General features: G+C 49.6%; 1 protein-coding gene across 1 annotated transcript in view; it reads right to left on the bottom strand.

The window, feature by feature from the left end:
• Positions 1–12,545: 12,545 nt before the first annotated feature.
• The window catches only part of NCKAP5L (NCK associated protein 5 like), a 29,240-nt gene continuing 22,738 nt past the window's right edge, over positions 12,546–19,047 (bottom strand). The window contains exons 8-13 of the mRNA XM_039882090.1: positions 16,108–18,740; positions 15,027–15,189; positions 14,679–14,760; positions 14,052–14,354; positions 13,831–13,973; positions 12,546–13,448 (exon numbers count right to left, since the gene is read on the bottom strand). Coding sequence (XP_039738024.1) covers positions 14,215–14,354; positions 14,679–14,760; positions 15,027–15,189; positions 16,108–18,740 — 3,018 coding nt within the window. The 3' untranslated portion in view covers positions 12,546–13,448; positions 13,831–13,973; positions 14,052–14,214. The remainder of the gene's footprint in view (positions 13,449–13,830; positions 13,974–14,051; positions 14,355–14,678; positions 14,761–15,026; positions 15,190–16,107; positions 18,741–19,047) is intronic.

Below are 19,047 nucleotides of genomic sequence, written 5' to 3'. Positions count from 1 at the left end.
TTGGGTACCGTCTGACTTACTAGTCAGATAGTGGGGCTGGGAGTGGGACAAGAATTTCTGCTCTAGGTGTGAATAGAAACAAGGACCCCACCACTACAACCACTTAGGTGCTCTTTCTGTAGGCCAGCTTGCCACACAGGTTGGGGATTTTCTCTGTCCAATACATAACCCAGGCCCTTTTCCAGTCCTCCCCTTCCCCAGCCTATATTGTAGGTGTTTTGTGGTAGCATGTGCAGTTGGTTCAGTGGGCAGCCAAGCTTTGGAATTTGAGGATGCATAATAAAAAGGCATAACCAACTTGCTGCAAGTACTATTAGTCACCATTATGGCCACACTATTCCAAGTACTAGGAATCATCAGTGAAAAGCATAAAAATGCTTGTCCTCGTAGTTTATATATGACATAAACCAAAGTTTGCATTACAATCAGGTTATTCCATTTTGGACGTTTGCCCTCTGGTTGACATGTTTGTTGTAGCCACAGAGCTTCTTAGGACTTGACTGGTTCATCCAGGTTACTCCAGTTGACTTCTTTGGACTCTACATACTCTTGTCCCAGCTAAGGATAGCCACTTCTTTTCTTTACTTGGAAAGTGTACCTAAAGCATCTTTTCTCTTGCTGACTTCAAAAAAAGTCAGTCTCAAAGGCTCTTTAAAGCCCAATTTTATCCTTGTGCTGCCTTCTATTTTAGTTGGGGGGTAGACACAAGGCACAACATAGAGCTCACAATATATCAGGCACTGTGTAAAGTGCTTTTCAGGTTTTAATAGTCTAAATAGCCTGAGAAGGTGGTGTATTTACTACACATGATCAGTAACTTACAAGGTCATGCCAGCAGGCGGCAGCAGATCTAAGGAGAACCCAGGTGTGCTGTCTCTAGATCCTCAGCCCTCACTGTTGCCCAGTGTAGGCATCGCTAAGGTTAGTGCCCCCTGGATCGGTGTCATCTTTCCATCCGTACCTTCATTCTGGCTAGGCTACAGCTGGGGTGGAGGGGGAAGCTGTGAGGCAGTTTGGGCGAAATCTCCCCACTCCCAATCTTTATAACCAGAGCAGGAGCATGAACTCCCTTTCAGTCTTCCCCACCAATGAGTCCACAAATTACAAATTAAACAGAAGAGGTTAACACAGCAGCTCATTTCATGCCTAGAAGACCCGCAGGCTTGAACTAGGGTAAGGAGCTGGCATTGTCCTGAGGGTAACAGCACTGAAAGGAGCAAGTGAGTGGTCATATCTGCATCTTCACATCTCAGGTGACTTGGAGAATAGCCTGGGAGAAAGGAGCCAGTTGAAAGACAATCACACTCTTAATGCCCAAATTGTGGTCTCATTTACCCACTAAAAGGAGCCGCAGCTCCTTGGAGAAATGGTACATAAAGGTCTGCACAGGAAATATATAGGATGAACCTGAAACAATTATTGCAGAAAGCAAAGAAGCTATCAAAGCTGACTAGTATAATTTACAAAGACTCGGGGGCTAATCTAAAGAGGCTCCTACTGGCCAGAGATGGGATTGTTTCAGTACTGATAATTACAAGTGCAATGGATTGAAATCAAATATTTTAAAATTTATAATGATATTTTTATAATATCACCTTTGGAGGATGCTAATGGAAATAAACACTACCAGTGAAGTTGTGAATTCTATATTTAAGTACCAGTTTACAGGAAACACAGGAATCAAAGGACAATGTTAAATGACATCACAGGATGCAAACAGCAAAATCCAGAAAAATTAAGGACAAACAACATGGTTACTGAAAAAAAAAAAAAGGGAGGGGCAAAGAAATAAGAACAAAACCAAAAGAGAGAAGGGAGCCCAGAAATTAAAGCATATGAGCCATATCAAGAAAATGTAATAAATGTAATGATATAGACCTTGTTTGAATCCTGATTAAAATAAACCGTAAAGCGAGAGAGAGGAAGGAGAGAGAGAGAGATTTTGGGATTTGATCTGTGGTAACCATTCTTCAGCACGGTCCCCAAGGATCCTGACCTCACAGTATTCATATCCTCTTACATTGAAGCAGGCTGGCATATATGACTGAAGGATTACTGCAGAAGTGTGAGTGACTTAGGAAGCTATGCTATTCATAAAAAGGACATTGCAACTTCTTCCTTGGCTCCTTGGTTTACTTGTTCTTGGGGAAACCAGGCACAGGTTCTGAGGTCCTTGAAGCTGCCCTGTGGAGAGGCCCTACAGAGAGGACCTGAGCTCCGTATGCCCCCAACAGCCAGCACTGACTTGCCAGCCAGTATAAAATGAGCCACCTGGTAGGAAGATCCAGTACCAGTCAAGCTTTCAGATGACTGCAATCTCAGGAGACTCTGAGCCAGTACTGCCTAGTTAATCTACTCCCGAATTCCTGACCCACAGAAACTCTGAGCAACAGTAAATGTTAATTGTTTTAAACTGCCAAATTACACAACAATAAATAGTACCGACACTGACTAGTTGATGATTTAAAGAAATAATGCTAATAATATTATCGTTGATTGTTCTTTAAAAGTTATCTTTTAGAGATGCATACTGAAATATTTATAAATGCAATAAATAATATGCTGAGATTTGCTTCAAAATAATACAGTTGGGTGGCAACAGAGTGGAGGGTATAGGCGAAGTGAATGGTCATGAGTCTATATTGGTTGTAGCTAGACAATAGACTATTCATTGTCCTATTCTCTCTACTTTTTTGTATGGTTGAAATTTTCTATAATAGACAGTAAAAAAAGGTGGGAGGAGGGTATACTTACCCTGGTCCAGGCAAAAGAAAAGACAGTCTGAAATAGAGCAGTAGTTGTAAGGATAGGAGGAAAGACAACAGAGTAATATATTCAGAAGGTAAAATGTCCAAGCTTTAGTGATTGAATAGATGTGAGGAAATAAGGCAGAAGACTCAAGGGTGGGTGTCTCTCAGAAGTCTGGATGGTTCCTACCAGCCACTTAACAGCTGTGTAAACTTGAGCAAATTACTCAACCTTTCTGTGCCTCATTTGCCCATGTGCAATGTGGAGGTAAAAACAGTACTTACCTCATAGGGTTATTGTGAGGTTTAAGTCAATGAAAATATATAAAGCACTTAGAATAGTGTTTAGTTAAACCTCTAAATGTTAGTTCTTCCATTGGGGAGGTCCAGGATTGGGAGTTGGATGGTAGTTCTGGCTTTGGACATGTCGAGAATACAATCGTGGGGGACTTCCATGCAGATGCTAGGAGGCTTTTGCATAGGACTCTGAAGCTGGAGGGAATGGGAAAGAAGTAGATGATTTGGAACATTTTAAAACCACAAAAGTGAGTAGTCAACTCCTTGAACAGACACTGCACCGGAGGATATACAAATGGCAAATAAGCACATGAAAAGATGTTAAACATCATTAGATACTAGGCAAATGCAAATTAAAGTGAGAGCAAAACCACTATACACCTACTAGAATGGCTAAAAAAATTTTTAGTGATAACACCAAGTACTAATGAGAATGTGGAGCAACCAGATCCCTCATACATTGTCAGTGGTGAGATAATAATGGTATAACCCGAAAAAACAATTTGGCAGTTTCTTATAAAATTAAACATATTAACCATAAACCCAGCAATTGCATTATTGGGTATTTATCTAGCTTAGTGCTTCATACCTACTAGGTCCACAACGAATGTATGTTGCATAAGCAACAGCGTGGGGAACTGAAGGGATGAAAGGGGAGGCCTGGGGCAGGGAGGAAGGTCGTGTCCTGACGTGTCCTGGCTTCAGAGGGTCAGGGAGAGAGGTAAACCCAGCCCAGAGTCCCTCCTGCTCTCTCGTCAACCTTGCCTACCTTGGGATTGGCTGTAGGAACAGCGCCCACCACAATGCCAAGCTGGGAGGCCGGATTGGGAGGGTTGGTTCCTGGGAAAACGGATATGAACGAGAAAGAGTTCCTGTCTGTCTAAGTCCACATATTCATATTCTCTGTACTTCGTGCAACGCATGTAGGTGTACGGAGATGGTAGCCAGGAATTCCGAGCGTGGGTCTCAAACGGTGAAGGGAAGGCACCCTGTATTTCCCCTTCTTACCACAAGGTGGCAGTTCAGGCCTGCAAACCTCTCGGAAGGGAGCTGCCGCCATCGCACCACCTGGTGGCAATCTATTTTTCCAACTGTCTGTACGAAATTTTTCTTTTTTTGAGTGTAAAAAATCGCAAACAAAGAATATGTGTGGCAAACTTTAATATGCGATTTTTAAATAATTCTTTGGATGCTCCTGCCTTAGAAAAGGCCCCTAGTGCTACCCTGTTGGCTTCTACACGAGTCAACTGCTGAAACCCGATTTCTTAATGGCTTCTGGAGTCTTAGGCCCCAGTTGCCCTCTGCCCAGACTCAGCCTTTTCTACTCACTCTCTTGCAGGAAACATTCACGGCATTTATCAGGGACCTGTCTCCAGTCGTCCTCTTCCTCCATGTCCTTGTCACATTGGGACAAGTGGTCCTGCACCACTCAGCTCCCCTGCTCCCTGATCTTCACCTCTCCAGTGACTTTCACCTCCACCTCATTTCAGCCAGCTGCATCTGATACAAAAGTCTAGACTTCTACTTTCAGACCGCAACCCACATCTTTCCATCTCTCACGTCCTCTGTCTCCTTCTCACCTGCACTTTGGTTGCACTGAAAGCCCAGCCGAGCCCCTTACCCCAAACACAGACCTACTTTATCCTGCTCCTTTCAATACTCTCCCAGCATCACCTCTCCTTTGTTGTGATTTTGAATGCAGACTCTGGAGCTGAACTGCCTGGGTTTGAATCACAGCTCTTCCACAGACAAGCTTTATCATGGACAATTTACTTGAGCAATCTGAGTCTTACTCGCTCATATTAAAATGAGGAGCACAGTAATAGTTAACCTAAAAAGACTGTGGTGAGGATTAACTGAGTTAATATATTTAAGCACTTAGAACAGTGCCTGGCACACTGTACATGCTGTACGTGTGTTTGCTCTTATATAGAATTATCATTATTATTTTTGCTCGAGCTGGAGCCTAGGGTATATGACCTCACTCGCCACCCTAGCACTAATCCCCAATCTTTCTTCTCTAGTTTTAGAACCAGACCTCTATATCCTTCTAAGAAAAGAAACAGCAACCACAAAAATCCCACTGTCTTGCAGATTGGTGCCACTGGACATTCCTGCTCTTTTGTTTCCACTGGGCTCCAGGCTCCTTTGAAAATCCTTGATTTGTGCTTAGCCCGGTCCCTCTCCTCTATCTACAGTGACCATTGCACATCTTCACCACTTTCTCCATCCACGTTGTACGAAATTCAAAAACTACAAAAGGGTAAAGTGAAAAGAGCCCCTTTGTAGCAAATTGGTAAACATGGCCCCCATCTTTTGTAGCTGTTCCCATGGTTGTGTGATGACCACTCTGATCCTCAGCACATTCCTTACTCTGTTCTCATCTCTTGAAACCCTTCCGCTGGGCCCTAGAGCTCACAGCTCTTCATCAGCAAAGTCTCTGTGGATGTAGCTTCTTTGAATGTCCCTTTGCCCTCTCAGCTTTCCCTAAGGACGCTGCTCTCCCTGCAGCCTGTTCAGGTGAACGCTGCTTTCTCTCCCTCTGCCCATGTGCCAGGGAGTGTGTGGGGTCTGGATGGTTCCTACCAGAAGTGTGTGGGCACCCTCCTTGCTCTTCAGTGCTACTTACAGACTGTTCTTCCCTAAAGTCCCTCAGCTTTGAGTCTCATGTCAACAGACTATACCACCCACTCTGCCTCTCTTTTCCTCTTATTTATTAGCCCCTGGCTACTTACTCTAGTTTCTTGAAGAGTTTGTCTCCTGCCTCTCTATCACTCCCTCTGATACTAATTTTGTTCTAATTCTTGGAGATTCAATATCCATACTGATAATCCTTTCAATACCCTGGCCTCTCAGTTCCATGATCTCTTCTCCTCCAATAACCTCACCTTGCCTCGCTCTGTCTTATATCTTATCTGAGCCACTCACTTCCATGGCATTCTCTGGTCCTTGTCATTATGGATAACTGGAACCCCTCTGTATTAGTGTCCCAAGGCTGCCTTAACAAAGTACGACAGACTGCGTGGCTTAAACAACAAATTTATTGTCTCACAGTTTGGGAAGTTAGAAGTCTAAGATCGAGGGGTTGGCGGGGTTGGCTCCTTCTGAGGGCTGTGAAGGATAATCTGTTCCAGGCCTTTCCTCTAACTTCCAGTGGTTCGCTAGCAATCCTTGGCATTCCTTGGGTTGTAGATGCATCACTCCGATATCTGTCTTCATCTTTACATGGCGTTCTCCCGGTGTGCATGTCTGTCCTGGTCCAATTTTCTACTTTTATAAGGACACCAATCGTATTGGATTAGTACCCACCCAAATGACCCATTTTAACTTGGCTACTTCTGTACAGACCCTCTTTCCAAATAAGGTCACATCCTGAGGTCCTGGGGTGAGGACTTCAACTCTTTTTGGGGAGAGGGGACACAATTCGACCCATAACACCACCCATAATCTCAGTTGCATGCATCCCAACCTCTGACCACCACCTCATTTCTTCCCAACATCTTTCCTGCTCATTCCCACTAGTACTCTGTCTCCAAAATTCCTTTGTGCCTACCAGGACCTACAACCTATTGATTCTCCGTTCTCATGACTCTGTCCTCTATTCTCTTTTTTATTTATCCAGTGTAAAGCCCATAGCCAAGTGATAGAACCACTTCCTTGCGTACACCTTCAATTTCCCTTGCCTCTCCCTATCCTTTATTTCATTCATTTGGTAAATTGGCAGCCCTGGCTCAACCAACTTGTTGCCTATTCAGCACCTAACATGGCAGGAGAAAAATTCCCAATATATTCATGTTAATACGTCCCACTTTTTAAATTTTTAATCACCTCAAGTGGACCCTTCATGCTGTGTGGTAATCCTACCAGATTCCCTGTCTAGTTATCCTTTTGAGCTGCCAGATGACTCTCATACTATCTCCTCTCTTCTCAAAACTCCAATACCTCTGTCTCCCATCCTTTCTTTTATCTGATGACCTTGATTATTTCCTTGAGAAAATAAAAGCAATCAGAAGAATAATTCTATAGGTAGATACTACCACAGACCCCCAATTACCTGTCTCATGCCTTCCTCCTTCCTGTACCCATAGATGCTGCTTAAGGCCACTTGTGCATGAGAGCCCCCAAATTCTCTCTTCTTCCTCCTGCATCCCCACATTTTCTCTATTGTATCATTTCCATAAATGTAAAAAAATGCTTTAATTTCTTTTATCTTTAAGAAACCCTCTTTTAGGGCCTGGGAGCAGCAATTCCCCAATAGTAATGAGCATACCTGATGCCCAGATTCTGGTTTCTAAATATAATTTCCCACTAAAAGAAACCAGGATGTCTTTAGCTGATTCCAGGGCTGGGTTGGGGAAAGTCCAAGATGAATCTCAGGCATGTTACATTATGCCAGAAAGTACGTCCTCAAAGAATGATAAGGATTTGTCAGAAAGACAGAAGCCAGCTTGAAGGAACTCCTACTGGCCAAATCGTGGAGAATTTGAGCATCAAAGTAAATAATGGTAGTAGTGGATTATAAACCGTTGACTAAAATAGGAAACCATGAGTCCATACTGACATAAATAAGTGTATAATAAATAGTTTGATGAAAATGAAATATTTACATAGTTTCAAAATACCTCCTCACAATGTTTTTGTTAATTATAAAGGGAAGAATAGTAAATGTATAATAGAGAAGCCTAGCAAACACCAATTTAAGAAATGAAAATGAACGTCCTTAGTAATGAGTCAAATAGAAATCATGGCCTGTAAAGTTTAAAAGTGTCAAGGTCATAGAAGTCAAGGATAGATCGAAGAATTATTCCCGATTGAAGGAGACTAAAGAAATATGACAACAAAATGCAATGTGTGATTTTTGAATCAGCTAAGGGACATTATTTGTACAACTGGTGAAAATTGAATATGGTCTGCAGATTCCTGATTTTGATGATCGTATTGGGGTACATGAAAATGCTCTTATTTGTAGGAAATAAACACTGAAGTATTGGGGTGATGGAGTATCAAGTTGGCAACTTACTCTCAAATAGTTTAGGAGAAAATTATTTATATTATACTTGAAACATTTATGTAAGTTTGAGATTCGAAAATAGGACTTAAAATATTAAAAATCTAATTTATTGACCCCACTCCCCTCTCCTGCTCTCTTCTCCCTTATTCCTTAGAAGAGTTGTCTGTATTCCAATTCTTCTTTTCCCATTTTTTCTTGAACCACTCCAAACAGCTTTCATTTCCATCACTGCTCTTGTTAATGTCACCAATGATCTCCATGTTGCTAAATCCAAAAGGCAGTTGTCAATCCTCATCTTGGCAGACACATCAGCAGAATTCGACTCTGATTAATCTTTCCTGAAATATTCCCTTCGCTTATATTCCTCACAGTCTCTCGGTACCATCTTTTTGGTCTCCTGCGCTGTTTCTTCTTCGTTTCCTCTGCCCCTAAAGAAATGGAGTATCCCAGGGTTTAGGACTCACAGTTTTCCTCTTCTTACTCCCTTACTGACTTCATCCAGTCCCCTGGCTTTAAATAACACCCATATGCTAATGACTTACTATGCTTTATTATCTCCAGCCCAGGCTTCTTTTCTAAACTCTGGACTTCTATAACCAGCTGCTTACTCCACATTTGCCATTGGATATTGTCAAATAGATATCTCAAGTTATCATGTCCAACATTTAACTCCTGATCTTCCCTCCCCCAAGTTTGCTCTATCCACGGTCTTCCTCATATCAGTTAATGGCAACTTCTTCCTACCAGTTGCTCCAAACACCTTGGAGTTGTCCTTGACTCCTCCTCACATCCACTACATCAGCAAATCTTGTCGCCTATAGAGCCTCCACCCCAGAACAAGTCGCCGCCATCTCTCACTAGAGTTACCCAAGAGGCCTCCTTACTGGTTTGCTTCCATACTTGTCTTCTACAGTTTATTCTTATCACTCTTATCACTTTGAGTAAATACCAAAGTCACTACACTGGGCTACAAACTACATGATCACTTACTCCTACCAAATTAGCTAAGAACAAAAAGTTTGATAATATTCAGTGATGTGGAAGGTAGTCCTTCTTATACATTGTTGAAGTGCAATTTGTTAATGTCTATAAAACATTTAAATTAAGCATATCGTATGACCCAGCAATTCCATTTATAGAATTTTATCTATGGAGATACACAAGCGGCCAAAGACACATATGCAATTTTCACTGCAGCACTGCTTGTAATGGCAAAAACATGGAACATCTATACACTCAAAGACATGAGAATGGAGCTTCATGGGCTTTGGGAAAAGCTTCAAGACATAGTCAGTGCTACAAGAAGCAGATCAGTAACTGTAGGATAACCTCAAAGTCTAATAAAAAGTCAGTCTGAACAAGCCATGTGTATTTAAAAAATGATTTGAAAGGTTTACCAATCAACTCGAATTATGTCTGGGGAGCGAGAATGGGAGTTGAAGTATAAAATACTCTTCCTCTTCCTTGGATAACATTCTATTCAATTTCAATTACCTTTTTAAGAAACTATGAACATGCACTTTTATAATTTGCATGAGTTCTTCCCCACCCCAGTATCACACAAATGCTCAACTGTATTTACTTCAATTTTGCATGTCTTTAAAAAATTTATTTATATGCTAGAATTAACTCACACAGGATTATAGAATGGGGTTTATACCTAGAGTTTTCTGTAAACCATGATTATTTCTTTTTTTAAACTTTTTTTTTTTTATAAAAGAAAACATACTCTGTAGAAAATCTATAAAAGGGTAAAGAAGAAAATAACCACTGGCAACCCAGAGAATACCTCAGCTAAGATTTTCAGATATTCCTACAAAAGGCGGGGCGAGCAGTGAGGTGGAACCTGAAATCTTTTCATAGTCTTTTGCTGATGCCTTGATGCCATTCGGCAGGGTTAAGGGGGGTCTGGCAGCTCTGGCTTCTTTTGTTCAAGAACTCCAACAGAAAGGGTCATACTGAATGTTGAGGCAAATATTGACCCATTGTTCATGGAGAAAGCAATGAGGCCACTTTAATCCTGCAAGCAGACATTGCAAACTCAGATATAAAATGTTCTGTCATAGTGAGGATCTAGTGGTCTTTTAGCAAAACCGTTCCTTAAAGTACAAGAAGAAATTGGTTTCTCAGGAGTGTCTGACTCACCTGTGTGAGTCAGAATTACTTCAGATGGACTATTCGGTCTGTGTAGAGGGTGCACACAGTTATGTGAGCTGTGGGGTGGCTCACCTGAGCCCATCACCCTTAGCAGCATAATGGGGGTGGGAGAAGATTTAGGAACAAGAGCTGCTCACCTTGGAACAGTTAGCAGGAAAGGGCTGGCTCCACGTGCCAGGTGTAGTTAATGCTACCTTGCTGTGGTGACTGACAGACATTTCCCCAGTCAGCCCATACCGCCCCATGGACCAAGGTACCACCTTGCATTCTCAGACACTGGAGAACAGAGCCTGGTAGCAGACTGACCAGACCCTGGTGACATAAACAGATAGACCCTTTGGTCTTAGCTTTTAAGAAGTGAAGTCCAAAGTCAAACCCACCATGCCAAGCTCCTTCCCAGAAAAGAAATATGGTAAATATCCTGCAGGCAAACAATTCTGTTCTAACAAGAAAATGAGGCAATCTATCAGGTACAAACAGAGAAAAGGGCTTGAAAAACCAAGAAATAGTAAGTTAGTAGAAGGATATAGACTTCTTCGAGCCCACCTGGCAAGAGGCTTTTTTTAAAGAGATTTGTAACTTGATGATACCATACTTAAGACCATCAAAGCAGAAGGGATGGTGGGAGAGAAACCTGAAAGTAAAAGATGGAAGAAAATGGGATCTTGACACTTAAAGAAAATCGACATCTGACTTGACCCTTTTCTAAGTCTCGTTCATTTCTTTCATGATGACATCAACTAAGGGAAACGAGAGAGAGAGGCCAGGGTGGGGGAGGGGCTAGGAACAGAAGCAGAGAGCTAAGGAGAAAGTCTGGCTGATGGGAACAGCTGGTCTCGCCCAATCTTCTAATACTCCATAGGTAAGGAAAACCAAGGCCTGGAGAAGAAATGCAACTTTCCCCATAAAACCAGACTGTGTGGCTGACTCTTGACTTCCAGTCCAGTGCTCTCACCCCTGCCCATCAGGGGTGATCCGCAGGCTAAAAGGGGAAGAGAAGAGAAGTCCAGGCAGAAGAAAGCAAAGCTACACACCCAGAAAGGAACTACTCTCTCCATCACTTCTCAGCCCTGGGAAGCCATTGAATGTTTTCAAGACTCAATATCTTCATCTGTGAAATGAGGATGATGGCGCTTCCCCCAGCAGGGCTATGGTAGAAGTTAGGGATCAGGAGGCTGGCAGCATGGTGGGTGTTTTATTTTAATGGGAGGGTTCCCCCCGCCCCCACTTTCTGGAGCTTTGGGGAGCTGGAGACACTGTTGGAAGGAGCTAGTATAAAGGGAGGTGCTGACACCCTTCTCACCCCCAACCATCTTTAGACTACTCAGAGCATAAGAGAGTCCGACGGTATAAATAAGTTGTGACAGGGCCCAGCACTACTCCCTGACCTCGGCTCAGCAAGCCTGTGGTGTCGACACAGATCATGTGTCTACTACAGGGTCCTCACGCCCACAATGAACTGTCCAGAGTCCCAGCCACAGTGCTTGGGGTGCCAAGCATGCATGCTGCTCAGGTGGCTTCCAGACTGTACGCCATGGGGAGGCGGCAAGTGTAGGCTATGTCTGGTGTGAGCTCCAGACAAGTCATCCCCCACCTTGCAACACGGGCAGGAAGGGGGCCTTCCTAGGCCCAATTCAGCGAGCCAATGAGATGAGCTGGCTGCCACCTGCTTCACCTTCAGCTCACTGCCCAGCTGCATGCCCAAAAGGAAATCCAAAGGCTGGAGGGCCTAAACCACCCCCTGGTCTTCTCATGCCATGTGAAGCATCTGAAACGTGGAAGTCCAGACCCTTCCACACAGCTCCATTCCTGGCCTCCCCATCCTAAAATGAGACTCTGAGAGCCATGGGAATGTCTGGTTGAAACGAGGTAGAAATTGGGGCAAGAAGATCCAGGGAAAGCTCAAGTTCTGAGTAGAAATCAGAAAGTAGCAACAGTTTGAGACTCAGTTGTGCCTCGCTTCATGGCAACAGGCTATACACTCAAATATGCCTACCCTCCAGCCTCTGAAGCTCAGTTTTCAGGTCCCACCCCACCTGGTACGTACGGGGGTTTTAAGTGCATGTCCACGGCCACCATCCGCACGCACAGGGCAGCCCCGCTTTCTGCCCTGTCCAAGCCGTGGGTCAAGAGAATCTCCCCAACCTAGGCACCATTCTGGGCCTAAGCAGGCCCCAATTCCTCAATCCTTAGTTACCTTCTAGGTGACTCTAGCCAGCTCCTCTGGTAGCGGGGCTGCCTCATAAGGGTGCCTGGGACAGAGTCTCACTCGCACCCAGGTGCCCAGTCTCCATCCACCTGTCCACCTGAGTCCTCTCACAGAACAAGCCGAGTCAGGGGCAGGGAGGGGCCTCCACATTTTATTAGGGATACTGCAGAAGCAGAGGCTGGAAGCAGAGCAGCCATATTTATCACAACAGATAAGTTAACCGCAGTGCGGGGACTGGGGCGTGGTGGTGGTAGGGACCGGGCCTGGAGCATTAATATAAAAAAACAAAAAAAGACAAATGTACCCCAAAGACATGGGGGTGGGGCAGCACCATCCAGACAGCAGGGAGGACCAGGGCAGACAGAGAGAGAAGGCAACTTGGCCCCTCGCCCCCAAACTCCACCAGAACAGGGCCCCCGGGCTGGCCCCGTGGGGGCCTGGGGCAGGGAGCAGCCAGGTTGGGTGGAGATGGCACAGCTGGCGGGCAGGACGCCCAGCACCACAAGATGGCTCAGCCTGAAGTAGGAGCTCGGGCTGGGACACAGCAGCCCGGAAACCCAGTCCCTTGGAGGAAGAGCCTTACTCTGGGTGAGAGGAGGGACCACAGGTGGGGCCTCTCCCTGAGCTGAGAGCGGTCATCTCCTCCACAGCAGCGGTGGGCAGTGGGGTGTGCAGGGACTCCCTCCACTTTTTTATCCATTTGTCTCCTTGGTCCCTTCAGGGAGGAGCCCCACTGACCCCCAGGGGCGGGGCCTGAGGGAAGCCAGTCCAGTCTATGGTCCCCAGCTCCAGAGGCGGGCCATGGCGCAGCCCCTCAACCCTGACTCCCACAGGAGGAGAGTGAGTCATAGAGTGAGTCGCTGAGAGACTCTGAGGTTTCCAGCCCTGGGGGACCTCCGCTGGCCACTCTGCCTTCCTCGCCCATGTCTGATGTGCTGGGGGTGCGGCTACCCCCAAATGCTGGGCCCTGGGGCGTAGGGGCTGGGCGGCTCGGCTCCAGGTTCCGTTTCCGGTCCACGGGCAGGTCCTGGAAAAGGAAAAACAGCTCAGGGAGAAGCTCCTCTCGCTTTCAGTCTGAAAGGCATTGGGCTCTGCCCCAGATGGGGCTCTGCCCTTGGGATGTGAGCTCCGCAGATGGGGCCCACTGAGGTGGGGCACTCAGAGGAAGTAGGCTGGAGGCATGACTGAGCAGGTCCCACCAGGGTTCTGGGGAAGGAGAGAAACCCTCTCCTCAAAAGGGGACTGAGGGAGGTGGGTGGGCGGCCTAGAGGGGCATCCAAGGGGCTGTGTCCTCTCAATCCTCCTCCCTTACAGGACTGTACCTGACTGGAGACTTGAGAGCATACTGGTCTCCCCTTCATTCACCTTGCCCTCCAGTCCCATCCCCTCTCCCCTTTGGCCATGCTCACCATGGGAGTCCTGGGCAGCCCCTCCAATTGTCGGGATGGGCACAGGAAAGGGTCGGCAGAGCCACCAGCTGCCTTTGAGTTGGGGAAAGTCCAGTTCTTGGCCAGCTGGACAGGAGGGGGAGGGCCTGGGTCTTCACAGGGATCTATGTGGTGACAAGGGGAAGGTAGGTAGTGGTGGGTGAAGCTCTGCGGACGGCCCACCCACCTGCCTGGACACTCACCATCAGGACAGGTCTGATGGCCCCGGTGGCTAGGAGCAGCAGTGAGCAGTGCAGGGAAGGCTGGCATGCTGGGGTGCCGCCCGCTCACCAGCAGTTCTTCTATGCCTGGCACCTCACGCTCCAACGTGTGGGCACGGCGGGGGACTTTGGTGAGGGGTGGGGGTCAACTGGGAACTCCGGGTGGGGGGTCCAGCCAAGACTTGGTCTTGGGAGGATTCTTGCTGGGGGTGCCACTACTGCCATGGTCTGGGGGCGGAAAGGTCCCAATGCCACTGTCCAGGGTTCGAGTCAAGGAGCTGCAGGCTGGGGAGGGGAGGGTAAGTCACAAATGTGAAGCTGCAATTGTCTCCTCTTTCCAGCTTCCTGCCCCAGCTCAGGCTCTACCCCTGGTCAGGGGCCCTTCAGGCCCAACAGGCCCAGTTGTCCCACCTTCCCTAGGCTTGGGGAACGGGGGACAGGTACCCTTTTAGGGAACGAAGGGATTTCTGTGCAGCCCCAGTGCCCACCTGGTGCTTGGCACCAAAATGGCACTCAGGGCCTGGCAACTGCTGCAGTGACAGGAAGAAAGAAGTAAAGTGAGCAGCGGGTGAGAATCAAGTCCCATCCCTGGCCCTTGACCCTGCTGACCTGTGAAGTGTGAAGTAGGCACTGGCTCAGCCAGGCTGTCCTCCGAGGGCATCTCTTCCCGCCTCCCTGGCTCGCTGCTCAGCTGTGTGGGGAACAGGAGACCTCTGAGCCCATTCCTCCCCCAACACAAAGCCCTCCCAAACACTGCCATTAAGAAACCTGGAGTATGGATCGGAGTGCCTGCAGCCTGCCAGCCCTCAGGAGGCTCTCTCCCCACCCCAGACCCCTCAGAGACCGGGAGTGCATCTGGCAGCTCCCAGGCCCCAAGGAGTGGAGACCTCCAGGGGTAAGAGATCAAGCAGGGCCACAGGGCCAGCCTTCCACCCAGGCCCCATCCCAAGAACCTACCTTTCCAGAGGGTTTTCCACAGCCCTGAAGAGGGCCCACCAAGCCATTTCGGGGTCCACAGGCTGACCAGGGGTTCTTGGGGTCAGAGGACACTGGCTGGAAGTCACCATACTCAGTTTTGGGTTCCCGCCAGCTCTTGGGTGGCAGCTCCTTGCCATCTACCCTAGAGGCAGCATTGCAGATAGGGGTGAGGAAAGCCTAGGCCCAGGTCGTTCTGGCTTTGCTCCCTCCAAAAGGTGTGGGCCTAGTGAGGAACCCACGACCCTCTGCCCCTGGGGAAGGGGACATATCCCTGGTGGTTGGCCCCAGCAACCCCGCCTGACACTGAGAACAGTCAGAGACTCTAGAGAAAATCACAGAGGAACAGCAGGGTTAGGGAAGATGGGAGAACTCATCGAAGCTATGCAGGGTCACACCTAGAGATCATTTGATAGTGTTGGCAAGTAGACGGCAGAACGGGTCACGTTCTAGCCCACAGAAGGCACACTTGCTTTCCCCAGCTAAACTTTAGAGCATACTTGCTGTCCAAATCACACCCTACCTGTGGCCCAATTCCTGTGGACATTCTGCCTTATCTGGTCCAGACAGAGCAAACCCAAGATGGGGTAGCCCCTTCTCTAAACCACAGCTCCCATTGCTGGGTCTGCAGCAGGTGCCAAAGGGCAAGATAGGCCTAAGGGGATCCTCCTTGTTCTACAGGATGGAAAACCCCAGAGGAAGAACTTCATCAGGCCATGGTTAGGAACCAATATTCCCTTGACTACTATGTGCAGGCACTTAGACAGGCTGCCTCATCAGACACAGGAGACAATTCAGGAAAGTGTGGACTGTTCACTCTCCCCAAATGATTAACTGGGTCTTACAAGTCTGACGTCAGACAGCGAGAGGTGGAGAGCAAGGCATAAATCCATCTTTCCTCAGTCAAGCCACTAACCCCTAGATCCTTTGGTGGCATTTTCTTGACCCCCCCAACCCCTTTTAACCTCTGTGAAGCCCAAGCTCCCAGGACAGGCAGTCCCAGCACAGTCCCTGGTATGTACTCCCGTTATCGATCACCTGGTAACTTGTCCTAGGCTCTCACCTGTTGAGTAGCTGCTGCATGAAGGTGTCTGCGCCCTGGTACATACCAGCCAGCTGGCCCTGGACCTGCCCCAGCCCTGCACTGGGCCCTGGTGCTGGTCCCCCAGCCCGTGGCCGGGCCCTGCTGCTCAGGTAGGCCTTCTCCTCCTCCAAAGCCCGACGCAGGTCTTCTGCCTTAGCCATCAGCTTGGAGATGTTGAGGCTCTCGGCTTCCAGCTTCCGGGCTTCCACCTTGACCTCTTTCCGAAGTGGGGAGCCCCCGCCGGCCCCTTCCTTGCTCTTGGTGGCCTCTGTGCGGCGGTTCAGTGCTGGCAGCTTGCTCTTCTTAAGGCCAAACCAGCTGGCGATGCTGCTGGCGTTGCGGTGCTTGGCCTCAGTGCCTGGTGCCCGCTCCTGGCCCTGGAGCCGCAGCACATTCTCCTCAATGCCCTTCATCACCTTCTCCTCAATAGCCGAATGTGGGGCACGCCCCTCAGGCCCCTGGCTTGGGTCAGTGGGTCCTGGTGCTGAGGGTGAGGGCTGAGCTGTGGTGCTGCCGCAGTCTGCCCAAGGTGGGCCCTTCCCCTTATCAGGCTTGGGGGGCTCCTTGGTAGCTGGCGAGGCCACAGGTCGGGGCACCGCCTTGGTAGGTGACTTGGAAGGTAGCTTGGTCGGGCTGCCGTGGGGACTCTTATTGGGCTTGCCCAGGCTAGGTGCTGAGGTTGGCACTTTGGCAGGGGTGCGGGGTACCTGGGGACACAGGGCCCCTGCCAGCCGGCTCTTGGCCAGCTCCACTTTGGTGAGGCAACTCCTTGGTGAGACAGGTTCCAGGTCCACCCGGGCCCCCATGGAGTGGGAGGAGTAGACTCTGGCCCCTGGGTCCCCCAGGAGCCCAGGGTCCTGCTGCTTCAGGCTGCTCGTGCCCAAGGCCACTGCCCCCCGCAGGGCACCCTTGGCTTCTGACTGTTCAGGGGGCCTGGGGGTGGGGGATGCCATGTCTCCAGTGCTCTCCCCTGACTTTCCTGCTCCCCGTGCCTTCTCGGTGCCAGGCTTGACTGGCACCCCATTCTTCTCTGGGCCCTGGGACCCTTCAGAGCCAGTCTTCAGTTTCCCCAGGGCTGCCAGTCTGTCCCTCAGAGGTGTATAGCCAGGATCCCCAGGTCGCCGCCCTGCCCCCTGGCTGGGCTTCTTGGATGAGCTGCTTGGGGTCCTGCGGCCAGGATGGGGAGACTCTGAGCCTGCCTTGTCCAAACTCTTCTCCTGGGGACTCCCATAGGGGCAGGATTCTGGGAGGCAAGGGCTAGGGGAAACTCCGGGGCTTCTGAGGACCTCAGGGGCCTGCGGCACCTCTAGAGTTAGTTGTGGGTAGGTGGGCACCTGCAGTGGGGATGGAGGTGGCTCTGGGGAAGGCCCCCTAAAGGTGCTCCGGGAAAGGTCCAGGATGTTCTCGAAGCAGGGAGACACCACTGGTCCTGGGGACAGTGTGGAGGTGGACAAGGGTGGCTGGGGAGGTCGGAGTTGTGTAGAGTCTGGGGTTGTGGGGCAGGGTGAAGGGCTGGTGGGCAGGCCCTGGGCTCCTTCTGGGGACAGCTCTCCTCCCCCCAGGCCCCTGCGGGTCAGCAGTGGGGAGGGGCTGCCATCGGAGCCACTGTTCCGGCAGGGGATTCGCGAGTTTCGGGGGAACTGGGGGCTGAGCTGGGGGCCTCCTGGGCTAGGGACCTTTTCCGAGGCTGGAGGCAGCTTTAGGAACTTGAGACCTCTGGCTGGAGAGGGCAGAAGGGGTCCCTGGGCTTCTCCGGGAGAAGTGGGGCCAATTTGGAGCTTGCTTTTCACCTGAGATGAAGAGTGGGGGTGGCCAGGTCGTGAGCCCAGGGAGGCATCCCCCGCACCCACAAACATGCTGAGGAAGGGGAGGGGCCCCTGGCTCTCTGAGGTAGCACCAAAGCCTGGCCTGTGAGCCTCTGGGATACCCCCACCCCAAGGTGACTTGGGGAGGCCTTTGGACTTGGGCAGCTGTGGGGGCCTCTGGTCTGGAGAGGATGGCTGCCCAAGACCTGGGTGGTCCCCGTTGAGTGGGCCTGCAGCCCCAGCCAGGAAGGCCTGTAGGTATGATTCTGTGTCCTCAAGGAGCTGACCCAGGTTCAACTGTTTTCGGGCTAGGGCCCCGAGCAGGGAGTCGGGGCTGGGTGCCTCATTGGGGTCACCTGCCTCATCAGAAGAGGAGGAGCTGCTGCTGCCTGGGGCACAGGGTGGGCCAGAGCTGGTACCCTGGGCTTGGGGGGAGCCCCTAGCAGGGCCCCAGAGCCGCCCAGAACCCTCTTCCTCCCCTGGGCCCCCTAAAAGGTGCTCCCAGTGCAGTAGGCCTCCCAGACTACTAGGGCCTAGTAGCAGGTAGGGGGCCCAGGGTGAGGGTTCTGCCTGGGGTGGGCCACACAGCTCGCCATTGATGGGCTCTGGAGAGCCAGGACCCTCGCATGGAGGCCGCCAGGGGGCAGCAGGTGAGCACAGAAGCAAGGGGTCAGTCTCTTCCAGGGCTCTCAGCACCTCCAGGATCTGGGCTTTCTTTCGAAGGAATGGGGACAGGGCATCCAACACTGGGGGTGGAGCGGCCGGGGGTCCTGGGCCTCCTGGACGCAGCTGCTGCTCCCAACACACCTTGGGGGAGAAATGGCATGAAGAGGAGACCATGTGCAGACCCAGAACCAGAGCTGGGCATAACTGAGTATGTTAGGAACAGAGCTGGCCTGGTTTTGTCTGTGTCCCCAGAAGAAACTGATAGCTCCTGGGATATGATGGTTTGGCTTCCTCAAGGGCCACTGAGTCCTGGTTAGCCCCGCTCTTCCTCTAGGCATAACTGGGGTTGGGTGGGCACCCCACCTCCCTTCCTGGTTATCCCAATCCCACTTCTCCACCACTTCTCACTGCCGTTTGGGTTACAGGGCTGACCACCTACAACTCTGAC

This window comes from Pteropus medius, unplaced genomic scaffold (genome assembly GCF_902729225.1).
Source record: "Pteropus medius unplaced genomic scaffold, Ma_sr-lr_union100, whole genome shotgun sequence".
NCBI lineage: Eukaryota > Metazoa > Chordata > Mammalia > Chiroptera > Pteropodidae > Pteropus > Pteropus medius.
This window is presented reverse-complemented; position numbering and strand designations above follow the sequence as displayed.